The following is a 20,850-nucleotide window of genomic DNA, read 5'->3' on the forward strand; positions in this document are numbered from 1 at the left end:
GGAACATATGAAAAGTGTACCTCTTAAAGAGAAGCATCAACTAATGAATCCTGCTGCAAGAGTTTGCAACATAAAACATTAAGAAACATCAACAGACAGACAAGTGAAAAAAGGCATCAAAAATGTTTTACAGGGTTGATGGAAAGATAGTTACAATTTAGTTTGACTAAAAAGAACAATCTGAACTGTTATTTTCATGCTGTTAAAAATCACTGGATTTTTGTTTTGTTTTGTTTTGATCACAGCATTAACCCTACTTCATTAATTATTTTAATTCAGCTTGTTACCATCACTTAAAATTCAGGGCAAAGTCGACTGATTTTAACAGCAGCTACTATAACCAAGATTCCATCTCACCAACCTTGAGCTACCAAATTATAAACAGTCCTTATTCACTTCTATCAAAAGTTCCACTTACTCACGATCATGAACAAAATGGGACTCTGGGAGGAAAGGAGTACTGGGTGAACCCGCGGAAAGTGGAGTTTAGTGGCTCACATGCATCCACCTCAGTGAAGCAAACATTCAGCAGCTCTTTCAGGTACGCTGCTCTTGTGGGGGGAACACAAGAGCTCACTCAAGAGCCCCAAAGACTTGGGAAAGAAAGAACTCGTAACAAACCGCCACTTCCTGTCAATAATGTAACCTGCAAACCCACAGCAAAGAAGGGTAATTATTCATTTAGGCAGAGTCTGGATGGTCAGAGATGAGAATTTAAAAGTATAATACAACCTCTCTATGCTACCCATTGGAGCACAGGTAAACTTCCTTTTTAATGTGACTAAAACTACAAATAAGTGTAGAAATTCAACTTTCAAAATCCAGTGGTTATGCTTACATGATGACTAAGAATTCAGAGACCAAAAAAGCAACTTAACTAAAAAGCAACAAAACAAATTAGGAAATTCGCAAAAAGGAAGATTGTTCTTTCGTCACTAAGAATATATTTAAAAGCACGTTAAATGCATTTACCAATGAGGTGTTCTATTACTCTTTCCTTAAACTGTGTAAGGCCACTAATGCCCCAAATCCAGCTGGCTGACTGTTATGTAAGCCCCGATGTACGGTCCCACTCATGCTAGTAGGCTTGTGGTGCCCTGTCTGTGACCAGTTGTATTTTGCTGGACAACAAACATGTCTCAACACCACTATGAACTGTTAGAATGATAAAGCTTACATTCCTAATTGTTTTGAAAATACAGAGATCTAAATTAAATCAGTGACAATAAGATTAATGCAGAAAAGAAATACGAACATACATGTGAGAAATATAGGCATCAGAGGGAAAACAAATATGTAAAATGGAAGACTTTAAAACCAAGCAAACCATAAGGTACTGAAGTATTATAGTGTTACCTTTTTGTGAGTGTAAGAGCCAGTTTCATGCAGAATTGCCACTCTGAACGGAGGCCACCACGTGTGAAATTCCTTCACCCACTGATGCATCACTGTCGTTGGACAGACAATTATAGTTGGACCCAACCCCTTGAACCTGCACCCAAAACATCCAAGAAGAAAACACAACCATGAATGACAGCATATGGGTGATTAAGCACTAAAAAACAAAAAAGGAAACAAGTAGAAAGCTAACAGTTTAAAAAAGAAGAGCCTAGCTATGGAAATTTATTTTTTCTTTAAAGAAAAAGCTATTGAGGTTAAAACCCAGTAAGTGAAATCTAGAGTAAAGTAAATGGAAATTGAACAAAAATTACATAACAAAAATCCTTTCCTCTTCTCCAGATAAGGGAAAATATTACAGGTTTCTTCAAACCAAAGAGAATCTTCTGTTTGAAGCTTTACAGCCTATGAAGAGTTTTCACTCACACAATTTCAATCAACTGCACAGCCCTAGAAAGTAAGGAGGACAGGAATGCTGCAGTGTTCCGGGGCTCTGGAGGCCGGCACGCCTGAGGCAACATGGCTACCAGCAGACGCGGCAAGGCCTAGAGCCAGTCTTTGCCCACCACAGCCTGCCTTCACTGCGTGGTGCCGCTCGCTCCTCTGGAGGGCACCACAGTGACCGCTTCCACTGGAAAGCCCATGCCACGAGCACAGCTGCACTGTTCTCACAGAGCAACAGAGCACTACGTGGCAAGAGGCTTAACGACAGTCACCCACTGACCCAGCAATCCTGAAGAAACATTTATGTACCAGGATACGCACCGTAGCATATTTACATTGTGGAAAAAGTGAGTGCTACCTAAACGTCCATAAAGACAACGACTGGACAAACCATCCCATTTCTTTAATTCAGCACAAGCCAGTGGGTCTGGACTCCAGCTCTGCACACATATGTGTGCTCTTGCACACATAAAGTGCAAGATCCTGGGCACATCAACTTAACCTCTTTGAACCTCAGCTTTCACATCTTAAAATGGGAATAATAATAGTACTGATCATATAGGGTTATATAAAGATTAAATCAGTTAACACCTGTAAAATGCTCACAACAGGGCCAGATAGCAAATATTACAAGCTTGTTAAATAAGATTGAATATCATGTAACCATTAAAATCATTTTTGAAGAATATTTAAAAAGCTGGAATAATACTCATAAGAAGTCTTTTAAAAAACCAAATTATGGAATCATCCCATCTCACTTACACACGGAGAGCCGGTAGATTGGTCCTGGTGGCCCCTATCTCAACATCCATCTCTCCTCTCTCCTTCCTAACAGAACCACCATTTTGTTAGGTATCCTCTCTTCCTTCCCACACATGTACTTGATGGGACTGACGACTGCCTGGCTGAGTCGAGAGGGGAAAAGCAGGAACCCTGGTTCACGCACAGCAGTCAGCACACAGTACCCCCTGGCGATGCTCACTCTTCCACTCAGGGCCTGGCAAGCCTGGTTCACTCAGGGTAAGGATGGACTTCCATTCTAGGCTGGGGCAGAGTTTGCTCTTTTGGGTGCTCTTACCAATGGCTGATGGGCAGTTGGGTTACAGTGCAAGGAGACCTGATGACTAAGAACTGGCCATAGGAGAAAACTGAAGTCCCTGGGTCCCTGATCACATCACTGAGCTGCTGATCATACTGTGTCCACTGCCCACCTCCTCCATAGGTTCTTAGGTATACTACACGTACTGTGAACATCGACTCGACATAAGGTTTCCCTTACTGGCAGGAAAAATATCCTGATACACTGCACACCACAGGTAACTCACTGCATGTGTACCATCCTGCCCTTTCCCCCTGTTACAGTGGAAAAAGCATCCCTTTTTTGTCTGACCAATCCCTTTGCCTGTCCTTACCTCTCACTCATTCTGGGGCAGAGTCACTGCCACTCTCCCCCTCCCCCACCTTTTTCTGCCCCAAAAGGATGCTGAATATCTGATGCTAGATGCACACTGCATATGCTTTCCCCAAGCTACCTCATTAATTCCCATAGTTGTAATTTCTCCCTTTACACTGATGCCCTCAAATCTAGGTCCCCACCTCAGATCTCTTTCCTGAACTGCAAAGTACCATATTCTTGAATGTCTAATTGCTGGCTGACTTAGATGTCCCCACAGCACCACACATCATTCTTCTCTACCTCGCCCTCCTCCCATGTTTCCAAACCCAATGGAAAGAACTGTCACCCACTGTCCAGGTATCCGAATTAGAAATGCATGCTTCCTCACTGATCTGTCCCTCTTGTTCTCTACCATACCCAACCTATGCTGACTTCATGCCATGTCTACCTCCTAAATCCCTCTGAAAGGCACCCTTCTCTCCATCTACACTGTTAATGCTCCAGTTCTGGCCACTATCACCTCTTACCCAGGTTACTACACTTTTTAGCACAGTCATTTCAGAAAGGCAAAATCTGAATGTCTCATCCCTTTGCTTGAAAGCCTTCAGTGTTTGCCCACTGCGCTTGAATAATCTACACACCTTAAGCTGGCCTATGAGACCACAAGGATCTGACCTCTGCTCACCTCTTCAGCCTCACCTCTCTCACTGCCCCCATCCCAACATCTGCCTCTGTGGTTCAGCACTCCACCTGCCAGTGCTGTCTTCAGTTTCTACAAAATACATACTCCTCTGATCTCTCAACCTTCCCCTTGTCCCCTCTTACCCTCTTAACTGCCATCTACTTGTGCTTTAGCTCTTGAGCTTCTCCAGGGTCTTCCTCTTTCCCTCCAGATAGGTTAAGGATCCTTCTGTGGTATATCCACACTAGACAGGACCCCATACTAACCCTACCGTGACACATATCACTCTTATCGTAAATGTGTATTAGATCTTTCCTAAGCTCCTTGAGGGTAGGAATGGCCTCTTCTTCAAATGATCTCAATGCCCAGACCACAGGAGACAATGTATATTGGCCTTTTTAAATGAAAACGTTTTCTTAAACGTTGTTAGAAAATATACTGAAATGTTAAAAGAGATGATTTCTGAGTTAGGGAATCACGTAATTTTTATTTTCTTGCTACAGCTCAGTAAATAATTCCTGAGCTTAAAAAAAATTTTTTGTAGGTTACTCAGAATAAATCACACAGTGCTTGATGTATTAAAAATAATCTTCTGCACAACTCAAAAATACCTAATAGAAAACAGGCCATAACCAAAATGAGGCTTACCCTTATATTCCAATGTGACAAAGTGCCTCCACCCACTTCTAAATCCTCCCACCCTTCAGCTACAGTCACTGTCTCTGCCCCTCTGCTCCATATTAAGGTCTCAAGAAGTCAGAGGCTACAACAGACTGACACTTCTCACTGAATTCCCAAGCCAGAATCTGCTCCTCACTAAGGGCAGGTCCCATGCAGGACCTCAAGCTCCCTGGGGAGGGCATGACTTTGCTCTGGCCTCTTCCATGGCTACATTCCTTTCTAAAAGGATTAAATGCACCAGCTTCTTTACATCCTCCAAGGGGAACAAGAGTTATCATCAATATGCACTTAGCAGGGATTAGGAAACAACCAACCAAAACCTCTTTAAAATATTCACAAACTCACTTTCAAGTAATCATGAATATACATACACACTGTATTCAGTTATACAGCATTTTTTTCTTTTTATCACATGCTTTCTGCAAACGGCTACATTGATGACTCACACTTTGTCATTTAAGGCCAATATTTTATTCTAGCTAATCATCTATCTGGCATTACTATACCCTTTAATTTCTGCCATTTTCCCTCTATTAGAAGACTATGAAGATTTTCACATTGAGTGGAAATCTAGGAACAGACCTAGATTGTTCCTGAACCACAGAAGGGTCAATCAAATCCATTAACAGTCACATCAACTGAATCACCCTTTTCCAATCCTCAATACCAGTGAGATGAGCATAAGAAAAGGCTAAATGTACTAGAATGATTAGCATCAATTACCAAACTGGCTAAAATTTCTTTCATCTTTGATTATCATTGATTATCTAATGAGTTTAGGGCAAGGCAATAGCTCCAACAGTCAAATACTTCAACCTGCAGGATGGAAATCTGCTATACATTGGTTAGAACTTACCAGGAATTACAAAGTAAAATATTTACCTTTGGAAGTTCATTAATTTTTTCAGGCCACTTATTGGTAACCAGAAAATTACTAAATGATATCCAAGACTCTATTAACTGAAGTTTGAAAGGTAAGTAATTTATTTTCTCTCCATCATGAAATTCAGGGGGCCTATCATTATAACAGGAACAGCCCCAGGAAGAGAAGGTAGTATGTATACATGATGATCTGGGATAGATTTTTACAAATGCATGTAATAAGCTACTCCCTCTTTTAAAACCAAACACACATGCAAAATACATTAAAAAACAAAACCAAAAGAACTTCTTTACCATCAAGTTTCTTCTTGGCATCCCAGAGATTTACACTGTTTTAATGATCATGGACCATAAAATTGCAACACGAAGACCATCTCAGGTCAGGGCCCCAAGTCTACGGCTTGCAGGGGTTCAGAGAAAATGTAAATAGCCAAGGAAGCAATGTCAGCTCATGCAGAACTTCACGTGACCATTTGTCTATTTTTCTTTAGGACATAAGCACAAAGAAGAACTCCAAGTTCATCTAGTTACAGAGGTGGACATGTTATAAACTTGTGAGGAAAATGTGATACAATTTGGTCTGGCACATGGAAGTGGAGGGGACCAAGCTCCCCAGTACACCTCTATCCATAAAGGGCCCGGTGGTTTGGGTGATACACAACTGCATCCTGGGAAGCCACTTCTACCAATACTATTTTAATAAAGACAATCTGGGCTACAGTCCAGCATGCCACACTATTTCATTATGAAACAGAGGATATGGGCATTGATGGTTAAGTGATTACAGCTGCTGCTCACCGTTAACCCTGATTTCCCTCCTCGTCAGACTGCCACCACTCCAGAGAGCAAGTTTTAATTTTTAGATCAAAACTACACTGCAGGGATGACCTGAGTTTTCCTAGGCCCAGCATATCAGACTCTACACAAGTTTCATGATAATAGAAAGGGAAGGAAAGATAAGAGATGGGAAATAAGAAAATCCCAGATATCATTTAAGGAAAGAAAGACAGTCTTAGAAACCATCAGGGGCAGCTTGGGGCATTCCAGTTATCCAAAAAGAAAGAAACAAACAAACAAAAAAACACCCATGTAGACATGCAGAGCCAAGCCAATCAAAGCGCTTATTTAGAACACAGAAAGCACTTTTTAAAATGCTAAACTGACACTCATAGAGAAGAAAACACACTAACTGTTCATTTTCAACTATGACTTTTCCCTCGGGCTGGAATCTTTCCACCTTTCCAAGCAAAATATGTAATAGAATTCTAATATTGGAAGCAAAACCTCTGCTTCGGTATAACCTCCATGTAATAACAAAATACTTAGTATTTTTAAATCTCCAAATGTTTTTTCCCTTTCTTATGTCATATAAATATTCCTAAAATATTCTAAAACTTTAAGTAACACTCATGAGAAGGCTGATCTGTTAAATTAATGGAAGGGTAACGAAGAAAAATAAAGCACTACTGAAGATTAAAAAAAAAAAAAGTTCTTTACTCAATAGTTTATGGTTTGCATTTGGCTCCCTACTAAACATTTCTCTGGGGATAAACCAGAGTGCAGGACAGTAACTTTCTGCAGTTGCTGACTTCAAGCACATTGACACTATGTTAAAGGTATCTCCAAACCCTATTTAGTAAACGTCTGAGGTTTCTACAACATAACCATTTGGTAGATATCTTGCTATTGTTACCCATTAGATAAACCTATTCAAATACAAGGAGCTCTCAGATTATTTGGGTTCAAGAATAAATACCCCACACGATTTACCTACTAATAGTTTTACCAATACTGATTTACACAGAGCCAATTTATAGCTTCAATACGGAAATAAATGCTCACTGTATTTCAAGATAAAATACTTCAATCCCAACACACTGAACTGATAGTTTAAATGCTTATTCTTTCAGAATACCAAAGCTTTAATAGTTCATTTCAATTCCTAAAGAAAATAAAGATTGCAATCTAAACATAATTTTCTATCATTTTAGGCAGTCATTTAGGCTTTGGCTTTAGAGTTGATATAAAAATCTTGAAGATTAGGAGAGGGAGAAGAAAGCAGAGTGAGCAGACAAGTAATTTCATGTAAAAAAAAAAAAAAAAGCACTATCTATAAATGCTATCGAGCATACTGATTATAAAAGAAATTCGGCAGAATGGCTTCTCCAAAGCTCCAACCTTCCCCATGAATAGACTTTGCACTTACTGTAATGCTCACCTGGTCTCCTGCCAGAACAAAATATTTTAATGTAAAATTTAATAAATGGAACTAAAGGTATTATGCCCAATTTAAAATTCCATATTGTGTAAACTATCGATATTAACATAATTGAGTTTGTAAACAATCCATTTGTAGAAGCTAACCTTAGACACTGTATTGACCCAAAATATCTAGTGGGGCTCATCTGCAAAATGAAGCATCAATGCCTGGAATTCATTAAAAGTGTTACATGTTTAATTTCTCCTGCCCTACAGCTCCATTGTCTCGTAAAAATTTTCCTTTGATGTCCCCCACTAAAAGAATTAAAGGAATATTGTAATTGAAATGTCATCAATAATTCACAAGACCCTCCTCCACAGCAATACATCTGATGAAATATTAATTGAGCTCCACAGACTGACAGTCTGCAGAGGAGCACTTGCCTGTAATTTGAACCACGAGTCCTGATCTTGCTGTAGCTCAGACCTGCCAAGAAGGCAATTATCTGGATGGTCTTGCCCAATCCCATTTCATCTCCCAGAATTCCTCCTGCCTGCTGGCAGTGCAATTCCCACAGCCACCTAACACCTGTCTGCTGGTACCTACAACAACAAACACCAACAAGAAAGAGAAAATGGCAAATGGTGGATAATACAGATCATAACAGAAAGTACTCATGAATTAATCATTTGACTAGGTTCTAGTACCAGTCAGAGAAACATGCCGGATGTGTGTTTTACATGAGTATTATATTTATAAGGTCATACATTTTTGATTACCTAGGCATAAAATCACAAATTTTTCTTTATAGAACACATTAACACATTTCTAATTAAACTGATAGATGAGGTAATTAGGGACTATTTCATTTCTTTTTCAACATTAGAAATAGCTTAGTAAACAAGCAAAAATTTATTGTCTTTTATTCAATATCTTTCTGGAAAAAAATCTCACATATCTTTAGTTGTATAAAGTTCCAATAATTTGTCTATGAAAAAGAGGCATTAACATTTACGTTTTCTATCTCAGCAGCATCAAAAAGCAAGACAGAACACCACAATTTACAGCATGTACTGTTGAAAAGTCACTTGACAATTACATTATCTTTTTATAGGAAAATTTTAATTGAATTTTGAGGCCATAAACAAGTCTGAATAAAAGGGCTGCTCACAAAATTAGTACATGACAGATGATTCTGTCATATTATTAGCAGATGCAAAAAAAGAACAGTTTAAAGACAATACAAAAAAATCTTTTTAATATTTTAAAGCAGAATTTGATTCAGAGAGTTTATCATAAATACAAAAAGATCAGAGCTATTAAAATTTTAATTTTTTTAATGTTTATTTATTTTTGAGGGAGAAAGAGTGTGAGTGGGGGAGGAGCAGAGAGAAGGAGACACAGAATCCAAAGCAGGGTCCAGACTCTGAGCTGTCAGCACAGAGCCTGACGCGGGGCTCAAACCCACGACCACGAGATCATGACCTGAGCCGAAGTCAGATGCTTAACCGACTGAGCTGCCCAGGCGCCCCCAGAGCTATTAAAATTTTAAATAAGGAGTATAAAACAAAAAAGAAATAATATGTTCCTCTCTAAAAAAAAAAAAAAAAAAAGTTGGTATTTTCCTTTCTCCACTAAAGGCATAATTTATAATCTAAAAATGAAGCTTAAAAAAAGGAATAATGCAAGAGGCATTTCTGAGAGTGAAGGAAAGACAGTATCATGGAATGGTATGAAAATTACCAAGTTTAAAAAAAAAAAAAATCTAAGGCAAAAAACACTTACAGGACAATAAAATCTACAGTTTTTTCTTTTTTTTTCCCCAAAGAAAATACCAAGGCTGATGAGTGCTCCACCCCATCACAGTTTGGGGGCAGCTGGGTGGCCACTGGTTAAGCGTCTGATTCTTGATTTTGGTTCAGGTCATGATCTCCCAGTGGTTGGTGAGATCAATCCCCATGTCAGGCTCTGCACTGTCAGCAAAGAGCCTGCTTAGGATTCTCTGTCCTTCTCTCTCTGCCCCTGCCATGCTTTTGCGCACATGCACATGCTCTCTCGCTCTCTCTCTCTCAAAATAAATAAATAAACTTAAGAAAGAAACAATACAGGTGGTTTTCTTGTTGGTTTACTGGGTCAATGTTTAGTCTAGTATGTGATCTGTCTACCTAGAATCTCTCTGTGAACTCCAGTCCTTGCTGAGCCACACTTACCTGATCTCTTCTCAATTATATGTCATAATTTCCCCCCAATAGTTTGCAAATCAATTCCAAAAGTGTAACTTTAGCTGTTGCCGTTACTATCGTATTAGGAAAACTTTGAATAAGAATGCTGCTGCTCATTAAGTCTGTTAATATATACACTGATTATGTCCCCTGAAGAAGAGGATTAAAAATCAAAACATAGTAAAGTCTAGTATGGATAAAAGAACTTTAGATCCAGGGAGAAGGACAAGTTCTATTAACACACGGTACGTACAGAGAATGATGGCTACCAACTCCTTTAGAAGCCAACTGCTGGGGAGGCAGCTGGCCAGGTGGTTTGGATACAGCCCCACAACCATCCTGCATAAAGATGATCAACCCATTTTATAGTTAGGAAATGAAAGCACAGAGGTTAAATAACTTGCCAAAAGTCAAACCGCTGGGGAAAAAAAGGAGCAAGCCAGAACTGAAATCCAGAACCTCTCCTTCCAAAGTGACTCCACTTAGGAGATAATCTTGACCAACAGTTCTCAATGGGGAGTTATTTGGTTACCTAGGGGACATTTGGTAATCCCTGGAGTCATTTTTGGCTGTTAAAATTAGTAAAGCATAATTGTCATCTAGTGGGTTGAGTCCAGAGATGCTGTTCAACATCCTACAATGCACAGAATAATTCTTACAACAAAGAATTATTCTGCCCAAAATGTCAGTTGTGCTCAGGATGAGAAACACTGATCTAGGCTAAAAGCTGCTGTGAACCAGTTACACTGGACCAATTTCAGCTGTGGATAAAGATGTGGTTCAGGGGTGCTGGGGTGCCTCAGTTGGTTAAGCTTCCAACTCTTCATTTCAGCTCAGGTCATGATCTCATGGCTGTGGGGTCAAGCCCCATGTCGGGCTCTGTGCTGAGCAGGGAGCCTGCTTGGTCTTCTCTCTCTCCCCTTCTCTGGCTCTCTCTCTCTTAAAATACAAAAAAAAAAAAAGATGTAGTTCAAAAAACTCCCCCAAAAAACTGATGTATGATCGGAATCACTAAATACTGACAAACCTCCTTTTTCTGAGGTGCAGAACAACTATGAGACCAGCTCCTCCAGGCAGAGCAGGGACCTCAATCTCCCAATGATCATTCTAGTGTTTCACTTTTAAACTACATGGCCTCCCTCCAATAAGGGTGCAACACCTCTCTTCGTTTGGGGCCAATCAACTTAAGGCAGGAAAAATCTAGAGGAGCACTTGAGAAGTCATCAAAGGAATAAAAAGTGGCAACCGGCATGGTATCCCAAAGGGAGTCTGGGAGGGCATTAAGACAGCTGCATCCTATGTGACCCAGGAGAGGCAGTAATAGCGTGCCCGGTGTTTCCTCACCTCCAAATGTAATCTCCAAGGGTACCTGAATAGCATATGATTATGTGTTTATAAAACGAATAACACTAAAGAAATGGTTTAAGGAAAAGTCTCCATTAGGTGGCCCTGTAAGTCGTATCACGACTTTCTACAAAGGCTCTCAGACTGCACCCGCATATGCTGGCTGAGGCGTCAGGGGCCCTGGGTTCTGGTTTCGGCAGCACCACTGACAGACTAAGGTTCTGCTGCTTTCGTTTCCTAATAAAAACTGTAAACAGTTACACACTTCAAATGAAAGCAAGTTAACACAATTCCGTTTTCAGAACCTTTAAAAAGCATATAAAAATTACCCCTTCAGAAAAAGTTAAAGATTTTTTACAGGCTATTATAAAATAGTAAAAAATGACTATACTGTGCTTCCCCCATGAGACTGAAGTATCACCAAATAACCACAAATAATTGGTTTTTCTTGGCACTGTCACACTAACCCAAGACTGCATTTGCTAGTGTGGCTAAAAGTCAGGTCAGAAGACTGAAGTTTGTCATTTGATTGCTACATTATACAGATGAATGCATTTGCTGGGCAAATTTTCAAAACAGAATTTTAAAAGTTAAACACGATCTTGCAGAAAATAGCACTTAAATAGATAATTGTACCTTCTGACTCCCTTGTGTACAACTATACCCTGTTAATTTAATTCCACAGAGGGCGGTAAATACAGCAAAAATATATCTACAGCTTAAAATTAAACTGGCCTGGCTAAAACTTAATCACCAAAGAAAAATGGAGACACATCAATCCTATTAATTTTTCTCACACAGCAGAAGAAAAGGAACAGAAGTTTAATAACACTTATGAAATATTTAAAAACCTGTTTTTGAGAAATGAACACAAAATACTTTCCAGAAATGTGCAATTAAGACTAATTAAAACAGGGGCGTCTGGGTGGCTCAGTCAGTTAAGCACCCGACTCTTGGTTTCGGCTCAGGTCATGATCTCACGGTTCGTGAGATCAAGCCCCCACATCAGGCTCTGTGCTAACGGTGCAGAGCCTGCTTGGGGTTCTCTCTCTCTCCAATCTCTCTGCCCCTACCCCACTTGCTCTCTCTGTCAAAAATAAACAAACATAAACAATTTTTTTTCTTAAAAAGACTAAAACAAACAAGCAAACGTACTTACATTAACTACTATAGGGTTAATAGTCAATACCCTGAATCCTATATGCTCCTAGTAATCAAAGTTTGGTTCCACTGTGAAATTTCCTTAACAGAAAATCTCACACTTTCACAAAAATGCACTCAACTTGACTCTTGAGCATATCTGCCAACTCACTTACTACATGTGTAGAAGCATCCTTATTTGCTAAATCAATTTAATTTATAATCTGGGTATTCCTTTTGCTTGTACAACACTAATACTATTTGGTCTGTTCCTTAAGAAGCAATCACTTTAGAGCCGACAAAAAGAGAGTTGTCAATAAATGCTGTCTTTATGAACCCTTCCATAGTTAATTTTCATGTGGGAGAAGCAATAAACAAAGAAGCCACCTCTCTGGGCTATAAAATGATTCATCTGCAAAAATTACTAGGGAGATTCTGGCCTGAATTTCCACATACGTCTTCTTCTGTCCAGTTAGGACAACCCAACCAAGACACTTCACATTTTCAGGATTTCAGCTTTCCTATACATTAGTGGGATAAAGTAACTACTCCCAACTCCTTCTGCCCACCCTCTCCTCATAGAGATAAAAACTGAAACTATAAGACCTCTGAGAGAAAAGATAAAAAGCATGTTATTTTTCAATAGAGATCTTGCACAAGTTTTCAATAGAGACTATTTTCAATAGAGATCTTGCACGGTTGACAGGTGAATCTATGAAGGAGATTAAACATAACTGTCTCAAAGAAATTAAGTTCACATCCTGCACCCAACTACCAAGTGATGCTACTAGACAGAAAGCTATTTAATGGTTTAACTTCCTCTATGCATTGAAGAAGCCTTCCTAAATTATCTTGTTAAGTAAATCCCAGGAGTGATGAGACTGAAAATGTGCCTCAGTATTTACATTCATCATAAGAGACTGGCCCAGGCCAGGTAGGCTACAGGCACGCATCTATCACACAGCTCCCAGTTATCTGGAACACTTGGCCACTTCACACATGAAACATAGTCTCACATAGCAACTTAATGCTAAAGGTGTTTGCCTATACTTTCTCTTTTGACATTAGAACAACATCTGCATAAAATATTTAGATGCACATTTGGTCAGCTCAGAAGTATTCTACCCTTAGGTACAATATAAAACACTTAGATACTACTCTCAATAGTTTTTTATTTCTACACAGAAGTAAAAAAACAAAAACAAAAACAAAACAAACAAAAAAAAATACACACCCCAATATTGATTTTAATATACATCTCTTCTTACTTAATCTGACTTAAGAAATTAGAGATTTGGTCCCTTAAATTTACTAAGAGCAAAAAAATAATCTGATGGAGATGGCTTTTAAATGTGTTGCTTCTAGGCTGCAGAGACAGGTCCACATAGACTCAGCAGCTTACAAACATGCCCAATGTGAACATTAGTCAATTTATTATCATCTACTTTTAATGAGCAGCACGTGGCTAAAATTTCATTTGATGGTATCCGTATCTGCAATACATTGTTGCAAGTACCTTAAGGGTCCACAGGTAACTACTGTGTAATTCCTGAAATATTAATTTGTACACAATGGCTTGATGACAGACATAAAGGAAAGAACACACAGCACATACTTAAAAAGTTTTTTGAACAGAAAACCCGGGATTTTAAAATCGTCAAACTCGGCATCGCTCTCCTCAGAATCGCCTTCAAGCTTCAGACACTTCTCTTTGTCCCGCAGCCTCAGCTTATTCCATCTCCTACCATGAAAATAAAAATCATATTTCCATTATTTTGGTTGCATGATTAGAATATAGTTCTAGATAATGCACAAGAAAAAGAAGAAAATTAGAATGGTCTTTTAGCTTTCTACTACCATCATTATCCAAAACACTGATACTCAAAAAAAAAAAAAAAAAATTCTCTTTTCCTTCTTTCTCAATTCAATTCTTATTTGAATTATTATAGCTGCTTTAGAAATATTTCTGGAAGGTCCCATTTCATTATCAAAACTACTTGTTCCTCTCCTGGCATACCCTAAAGGGAAATTTCTATGCTAGTTCCTAAGATATATGAACTTAATTCTAGAAAAGACTCAGTGAAAATTTCAATATAACTTAATCTCCAAAATGACAGTATAACAAAAAATAGATTTCATTTATAATTACTATTTCTGTGCCAAAGGTATGATAGTCATAGCATAAAACAGCATAGTGTCTTGAACATAAAGCAGATTTTTGGTCAAAACTGCTATATATCAGATTAACATATGAGGGGGCATCAGCAATATCAAAGGACTGACAATTAACTTAGAAAAAATGTTTCCACTAAATAAAATCTAAGTTATAAATTTAGTAATAAGATGCTTTTAAGATATAAAATAAGATGAATTGTTACTCAAAAACTAAAAATAGAACTACCCTACGACCCAGCAATTGCACTACTAGGCATTTATCCAAGGGATACAGGTGTGCTGTTTCAAAGGGGCACATGCACCCCCATGTTTATAGCAGCACTATCAGCAATAGCCAAAGTATGGAAAGAGCCCAAATGTCCATCGATGGATGAATGGATGAAGAAGATGTGGTATATATACGCAATGGAGTATTACTCGGCAATCAAAAAGAATGAAATCTTGCCATTTGCAACTACGTGGGTGGAACTGGAGGGTATTATGCTAACTGAAATTAGCCAGTCAGAGAAAGACAAATATCATATGACTTCACTCATATGAGGACTTTAAGAGACAAAACAGATAAACATAAGGGAAGGGAAACAAAAATAATATAAAACCAGGGAGAGGAACAAATAGAAGAGACTCATAAATATGGAGAACAAACTGAGGGTTGCTGGAGGGGTTGTGGGTAGGGGGATGGGCTAAATGGGTAAGGGGCATTAAGGAATCTACTCCTGAAATCATTGTTTCACTAGGTGTTAACTAATTTGGATGTAAATTCTAAAAAATAAAAAATAAAGTTAAAAAAATAAGATGAGTATTTATATTTCAGAAGGGTGATGCCATGTATGTGTAACGAAAAAATGTCAAAAGATCTGAAAGTCTTTTTTTTAAGTGTTTATTTTGAGAGAGGGAGAGAGAGAGAACACACGCACACACAGGGCAGGGGCAGAGAGAAAATCCAAGCAGGCTCCACACTGTCAGCGCAGAGCCCAACGCTCAGCTCGATCTCATGCTTCATGAGATCACAACCTAAGCTGAAATCAAGAGTTGGATGCTTAGGGGAGCCTGGGTGGCTCAGTAGGTTGAGCAGCTGACTTCGGTTCAGGTCATTATCTCACGTCTCATGGGTTCAAGTTCCACATGGGGCTCTGTGCTGACAGCTCAGAGTCTGGAGCCTGCTTCAGGTTCTGTGTTTGTCCCTCTCTCAAAAATAAACATTAGAAAAATTAAAAAAAAAAAAAAAAAAAAAAGAGTTGGATGCTCAACCAACTGAGCCACCCAGGCGCCCCTAAAGATCTGAAAGTCTTAACATCAAGACTATTGAGAAAGTGCAGCCATTTCACCAGACTAATTCTGTATCCAAATAACTATGATGAATATTGGTGTCATGAATTAAAAAATATACATACAAACGTCAAAAGCCTCACACTCTACTCACTCTCAAAATAAATGGATGACCTTGCTCAGCATGCATGCAGCTCGCAATGTGAATTTCACAAAATGGTGGGAATAGGATAAAGCAATATAGATAAATGCCTTCAAAGTCAAAAGCTCACAGGAAGGGAATGAGAACAGTAACATATATAAGAAGACATTTATCCGCCATCGATTATGGAAGAATGCTAAGAGAATACGTGAGGAAATGTAAATGAGAAAGTGGAAATAATATCACACATACTGTCCACTTAAATTTTTTGTTTTTTCAACGTTTATTTGTTTTTGGGACAGAGAGAGACAGAGTATGAACGGGGGAGGGGCAGAGAGAGAGGGAGACACAGAATCGGAAACAGGCTCCAGGCTCTGAGCCATCAGCCCAGAGCCTGACGCGGGGCTCGAACTCGCAGACCGCGAGATCGTGACCTGGCTGAAGTCGGACGCTTAACCGACTGCGCCACCCAGGCGCCCCTGTCCACTTAAATCAATGTTGTGTTCCGTATTAATTAGCACAGGAGGCCAAATACATGAGTGACAGGCAATCCCATCCAGGTAGCTGCTGGAGGACCTTCAAGTACATCCTCTGATAAATTCTTGCTTTGTTGAGGATGTTAACTCTTCAAGTAACAAAGGGGCTACCTGAGGTTTAACTGTGATCAATAAGGAAGAACTAGCTGATGATCTGAAACTCCTTCAGGGCACTACGAGTACCAACAAATAAGCACTGTTGGTAATTTCCAGAAAAGAACAGCAAATTTAAGAGGCAGCTTATAGCCGAGCCTAATAACAGTCATATAGCCATGAAGTTTAATGTAAGATAGTCTTTTTATACAAAAATTGTAATGACCTTTTTGTGCTCTAACTTCTAAAGGCAATCTTTTCCTCTCTTTTTTTCTTCCTTCAAAATTATCTCCATGCAACTGACGAAATGAAGTATGCCTTAGTGGCTATAATCGGCTTTGATCTTCTTCTGAGTTTCCGATTATCTACAAATTTAGTTAAGTGCAATGGTATACAGCACTGGATCTCAACCAGGGGCAATCTGGCCATCCTCCCCCCCCACCCCAAGTTAATTTGACAATGTCTAGAGACATATCTGGTCATTACAACCGCTGTGAGGAGTGAGATATACTACTAGCATCTGGCAGGTAGAGGCCAGGTGCGCTACTAAACATTCTGCAATGTACAAGACAGTCCTCCATAACAAAATGTGACCTGGTCTCAAATGTCAATAGTGCCAAGTCTAAATAAAAAACCCTGGTAGATCAGTATACCCACTATTGGAACTTAGAAACCAAAATGAGGGGTGGTGCCTGGGTGGCTCAGTCAGTTGAGCATCCAACTCTTGGTTTCAGGTTGGGTCATGATCTCACAGTTTGAGTTCGAGCTCAGCATCAGGCTCTGTGTTGACAGTGTGGAACCTGCTTGGGATTCCCGCTCTCCTTCTCTCTCTCTCTCGCTCTCTCTCTGCTCCTCCCCGACTTGCGCAAGTGCACATGCACACCCTCTCCCTCTCTCAAAATAAAGAAATAAACTTAAAAAAAAAAAAGAAATCAAAATAATGTACATACATTTCCCTGTGTATATATTTGGATTCTTGCTACCTACTATGTGAAATTTAGCAAGCAAGCAATTTCACATGAGCTATTCCTCAGTATCCAAATTCCTTACCATCAGAACTCAAAAACAAACATCTGCAAAACAAAAGATACTTCTATTTAGTAAATTTATGAATAATACAAAACTGATAAGAATCACAGAAATTACCATACTCACTTAAAAGTACTCCATTTTGCAATTACACAAAGATAACTCATAAGAATCACAAAAATTATATCCACTTAAAAATACTCTACTTTGCAATTACACAAAGATAATTTTACAGGAAGAAAAAAAAAAACACCAGAAGATACTGGTTTCACAAGTTTGGCATAAGGTCATTGAATATTTTACATACAAGAGTATCACATATTTAACTCCACTGATAGATAACAGCTATTTCCTTCAACTCAGCCAGTAAATCTTTGGGGCTGTTAAGCTTCCCACTGCATCACTCTGTGTCAACAGGGTTCAGCTTCCTCCTTCTCCTCCCTCCTAAAATGTACAGGCATCATGTCTCCACAGCACACAGCACCTAGGAAACCACATTAGCCACCACAGAAATTATTGCATTCCAGTACCTTCCGCTTCATAAAGATGAGAAGAGCCAAACATTTATTCAGTTTGGCTAAAGGATGACTAAAGATGGTAGGGAAAAATCATTATTGCCTACAAGTATTTGTACCATTGTGAAGACAAATCGCCCCAGCAGAGTCATCCACACATATTAAAGACAGAAAATACCAGAGTTATAAAACCACATGCATATGCGGCTCAATCTAAGCGATCCTTCTGTTATACAAAGCAGTAATTCCTCATGGGGCTTGGAGCCAGAACAGACCTCTGACCATCTAACCAGTGCCCACTGAAACAGTGCAGCACCTAGTGCTGATGGACAAGAAGGACCACATGGCAGACTGGGGGCGGGGGGGGGGGGGGGGGGGGGAGGGGGGTGGTGGAGGAGTATCACATTCACCTGATGCCTTTCCCATCCTAGATGCTATCAAGAGTCTTAAAGTTGCTCTCAACCTGCCTGTCCTGCAACCTGGCAGGCCGGGCGACCTGTCTGGCCAGCAGGTGTAAAGGGATCTCTGTGCTATGAATAAACTGGGTTTAACACACAGAATAACCACAGGCCAAAACACAGAAGTCTGCACCCGGATGGTCTAGAATCAAATCCTGACTGCTATTTATTAGTTCTTTAACCCTCAGCAAGTAACTTCACTTCTTCAGCACCTAAGTTTCCTCAAGTAGGAGACGGGGAGAACAATGGCATCTACTTCCCTAGATTTAGGGAGGATTAAATGAGGTGTCACATGTAAAGCACTTAGCATGAGCCTAGAATGTAAGTGCTTAACAAATAACTACACTATTACATGTAATCATATCTGCTTACTGAAATCCTCACACAAACACAATCCTCAGAGCTGTTACTATGTTCACGTACAGAGGAGGAAGTGGAGGCAATATATAACCCAATATAATCCATCTGTGATAAGGTAATGCACCACCAGTGTTTATTAACAGAATTCAACAAGTATGTGTGAACAAAAACCATGTTTATTAATCAAATGGATGCTCAGAAATTATGAGTACCATGCTCAACATGAGTAAACACACTTACCCATCAGAAGATACCTGCTGGAATACTTCAATTTAAAAATTCTGTAACAGATTTGTAAACAGTAAACTGTCATGAAGTATGGCTGCCTTTTATATGACAGTAACAAAAAAATTGATACAGAATGACTTAAATTGGTTGGGGATGGGTCAAGATTAAGATCTGGGCTCCAGTGATTTAAAATCTTAAAAATCAGATATGGTCCCAAAACGTCTAAATTCTGTGTTTCAATAAGTAAGGCAGATAATGGATTTTAAAGGTGGAAGGGGGCAGTAAATAGTCCAATATTTACATTTTCGGAAAAGAAATAACTTTTCCATGTTTTTTATCCTCGCATTTAAAAACATTCCGCACATGTAATAGTCACAGCTGCAGCCACATAAAAGCAAGTGGGCCTGGTGTTCCCTGGCAGGGTTTCCAACTCTTTGCGGGACTGCCACAGTCAGCCTGCTAGCGACTCCACTGGCAGCCACTTAGAAAAGAACCCAGTAATAAACATAAACTTACAATTCCAATCAGATGCAGGCAGAGAAAATGCTCCCTGGCTTTGCTACATTCATGCAAGAATGAGAACCTGGCCCAGGCTGTGGGGCCTGGGGCTGATACCACAATAATGATCTGTCAGAAGCAATTCGGACCCAGGGCCAGGCTCCTGGCAACAAGGCACAGCTAACCAGTTGAACTACACCAGGAACAACACTTCCTCCAGTTGCTAGGGCACCTTGTCAACAGAACCCTAAGAATACACCTGAGAGCTAGTTGCCACCATTTAAGGTTATTTATTTTCAAAGAATTTCCTGAACACCAAGAATGTTTAAAATATATAAGTGGAAAAACACAGCTAACTGCCATTATGCCATACCTTGCAGTTTCCTCATATCTGTGCTATCTGCATTCCTGTACTGTCCCCAGGCTCCCCCCAAACACATATATCCCCACCCCACATGGACCATTGAGACCTCTGCCCAAGCCGTGCCTCCAGAGACGCCTTCTTCGATCAGAGTTAGGTGTCCTGCCCTCCAGGTGCCTTCTCAACCCCATAGCACCTTGGACACACCTGGTGTTTCAGCACCACTTGAAAATCGTATCTAATCTTCCCCATTAGACTGGGAGACACCTGAGGCCACAGACTGTTTTAGTCATACTCCTAGAGACCAGTGTAATGCTCACCTAAACACAAATACTCAGTAAATGCTGAATGAATGAATGAATGAATGAATGAATGAATGAATGAGGTTCAGAATTGGGCTGGAAATAAGGAAGACATCACAGACAGAAGCATGGCCTGAAAATGGTCAAAATGGGTCATTCAAGAATGAGTTTAAGAATTGTCCTATTCTGGGTGCCTGGGTGGCTCTGTCGGTTAAGCATCTGACTTTGGCTCAGGTCATGATCTCACAATTCATGAGTTCAAGTCCTGCATCAGGTGAGCTCAAGCCCCGCTTTGGGTAAACACGAACTCTGCTTCGGGTGAGCCCTGCTGCTCTCTCTGCCCTTCATGGGATTCTCTTTTCCTCCCTCTCTCTGCCCCTTACTCACTTTGTGCCCTCTTTCTCTCTCTCAGAAAAAAAAAAAAAAAGTCCTGTTCCTTTTAAATTTTTTTAATGTTTATTTGGGGGGGGGGAAGAGGGAGAGAGAGAGAGAAAG

General features: G+C 39.7%; 1 protein-coding gene across 2 annotated transcripts in view; it reads right to left on the bottom strand.

Moving 5' to 3' along the window:
* The window catches only part of ERCC6 (ERCC excision repair 6, chromatin remodeling factor), a 78,413-nt gene that overhangs the window by 31,681 nt on the left and 25,882 nt on the right, over positions 1-20,850 (bottom strand). For both annotated transcript variants that reach the window (XM_011287260.4, XR_002146483.3), the window contains exons 6-8: positions 14,005-14,130; positions 8,127-8,285; positions 1,357-1,492 (exon numbers count right to left, since the gene is read on the bottom strand). In XM_011287260.4, coding sequence (XP_011285562.2) covers positions 1,357-1,492; positions 8,127-8,285; positions 14,005-14,130 — 421 coding nt within the window. The remainder of the gene's footprint in view (positions 1-1,356; positions 1,493-8,126; positions 8,286-14,004; positions 14,131-20,850) is intronic.

Source organism: Felis catus, chromosome D2 (genome assembly GCF_018350175.1).
Source record: "Felis catus isolate Fca126 chromosome D2, F.catus_Fca126_mat1.0, whole genome shotgun sequence".
NCBI lineage: Eukaryota > Metazoa > Chordata > Mammalia > Carnivora > Felidae > Felis > Felis catus.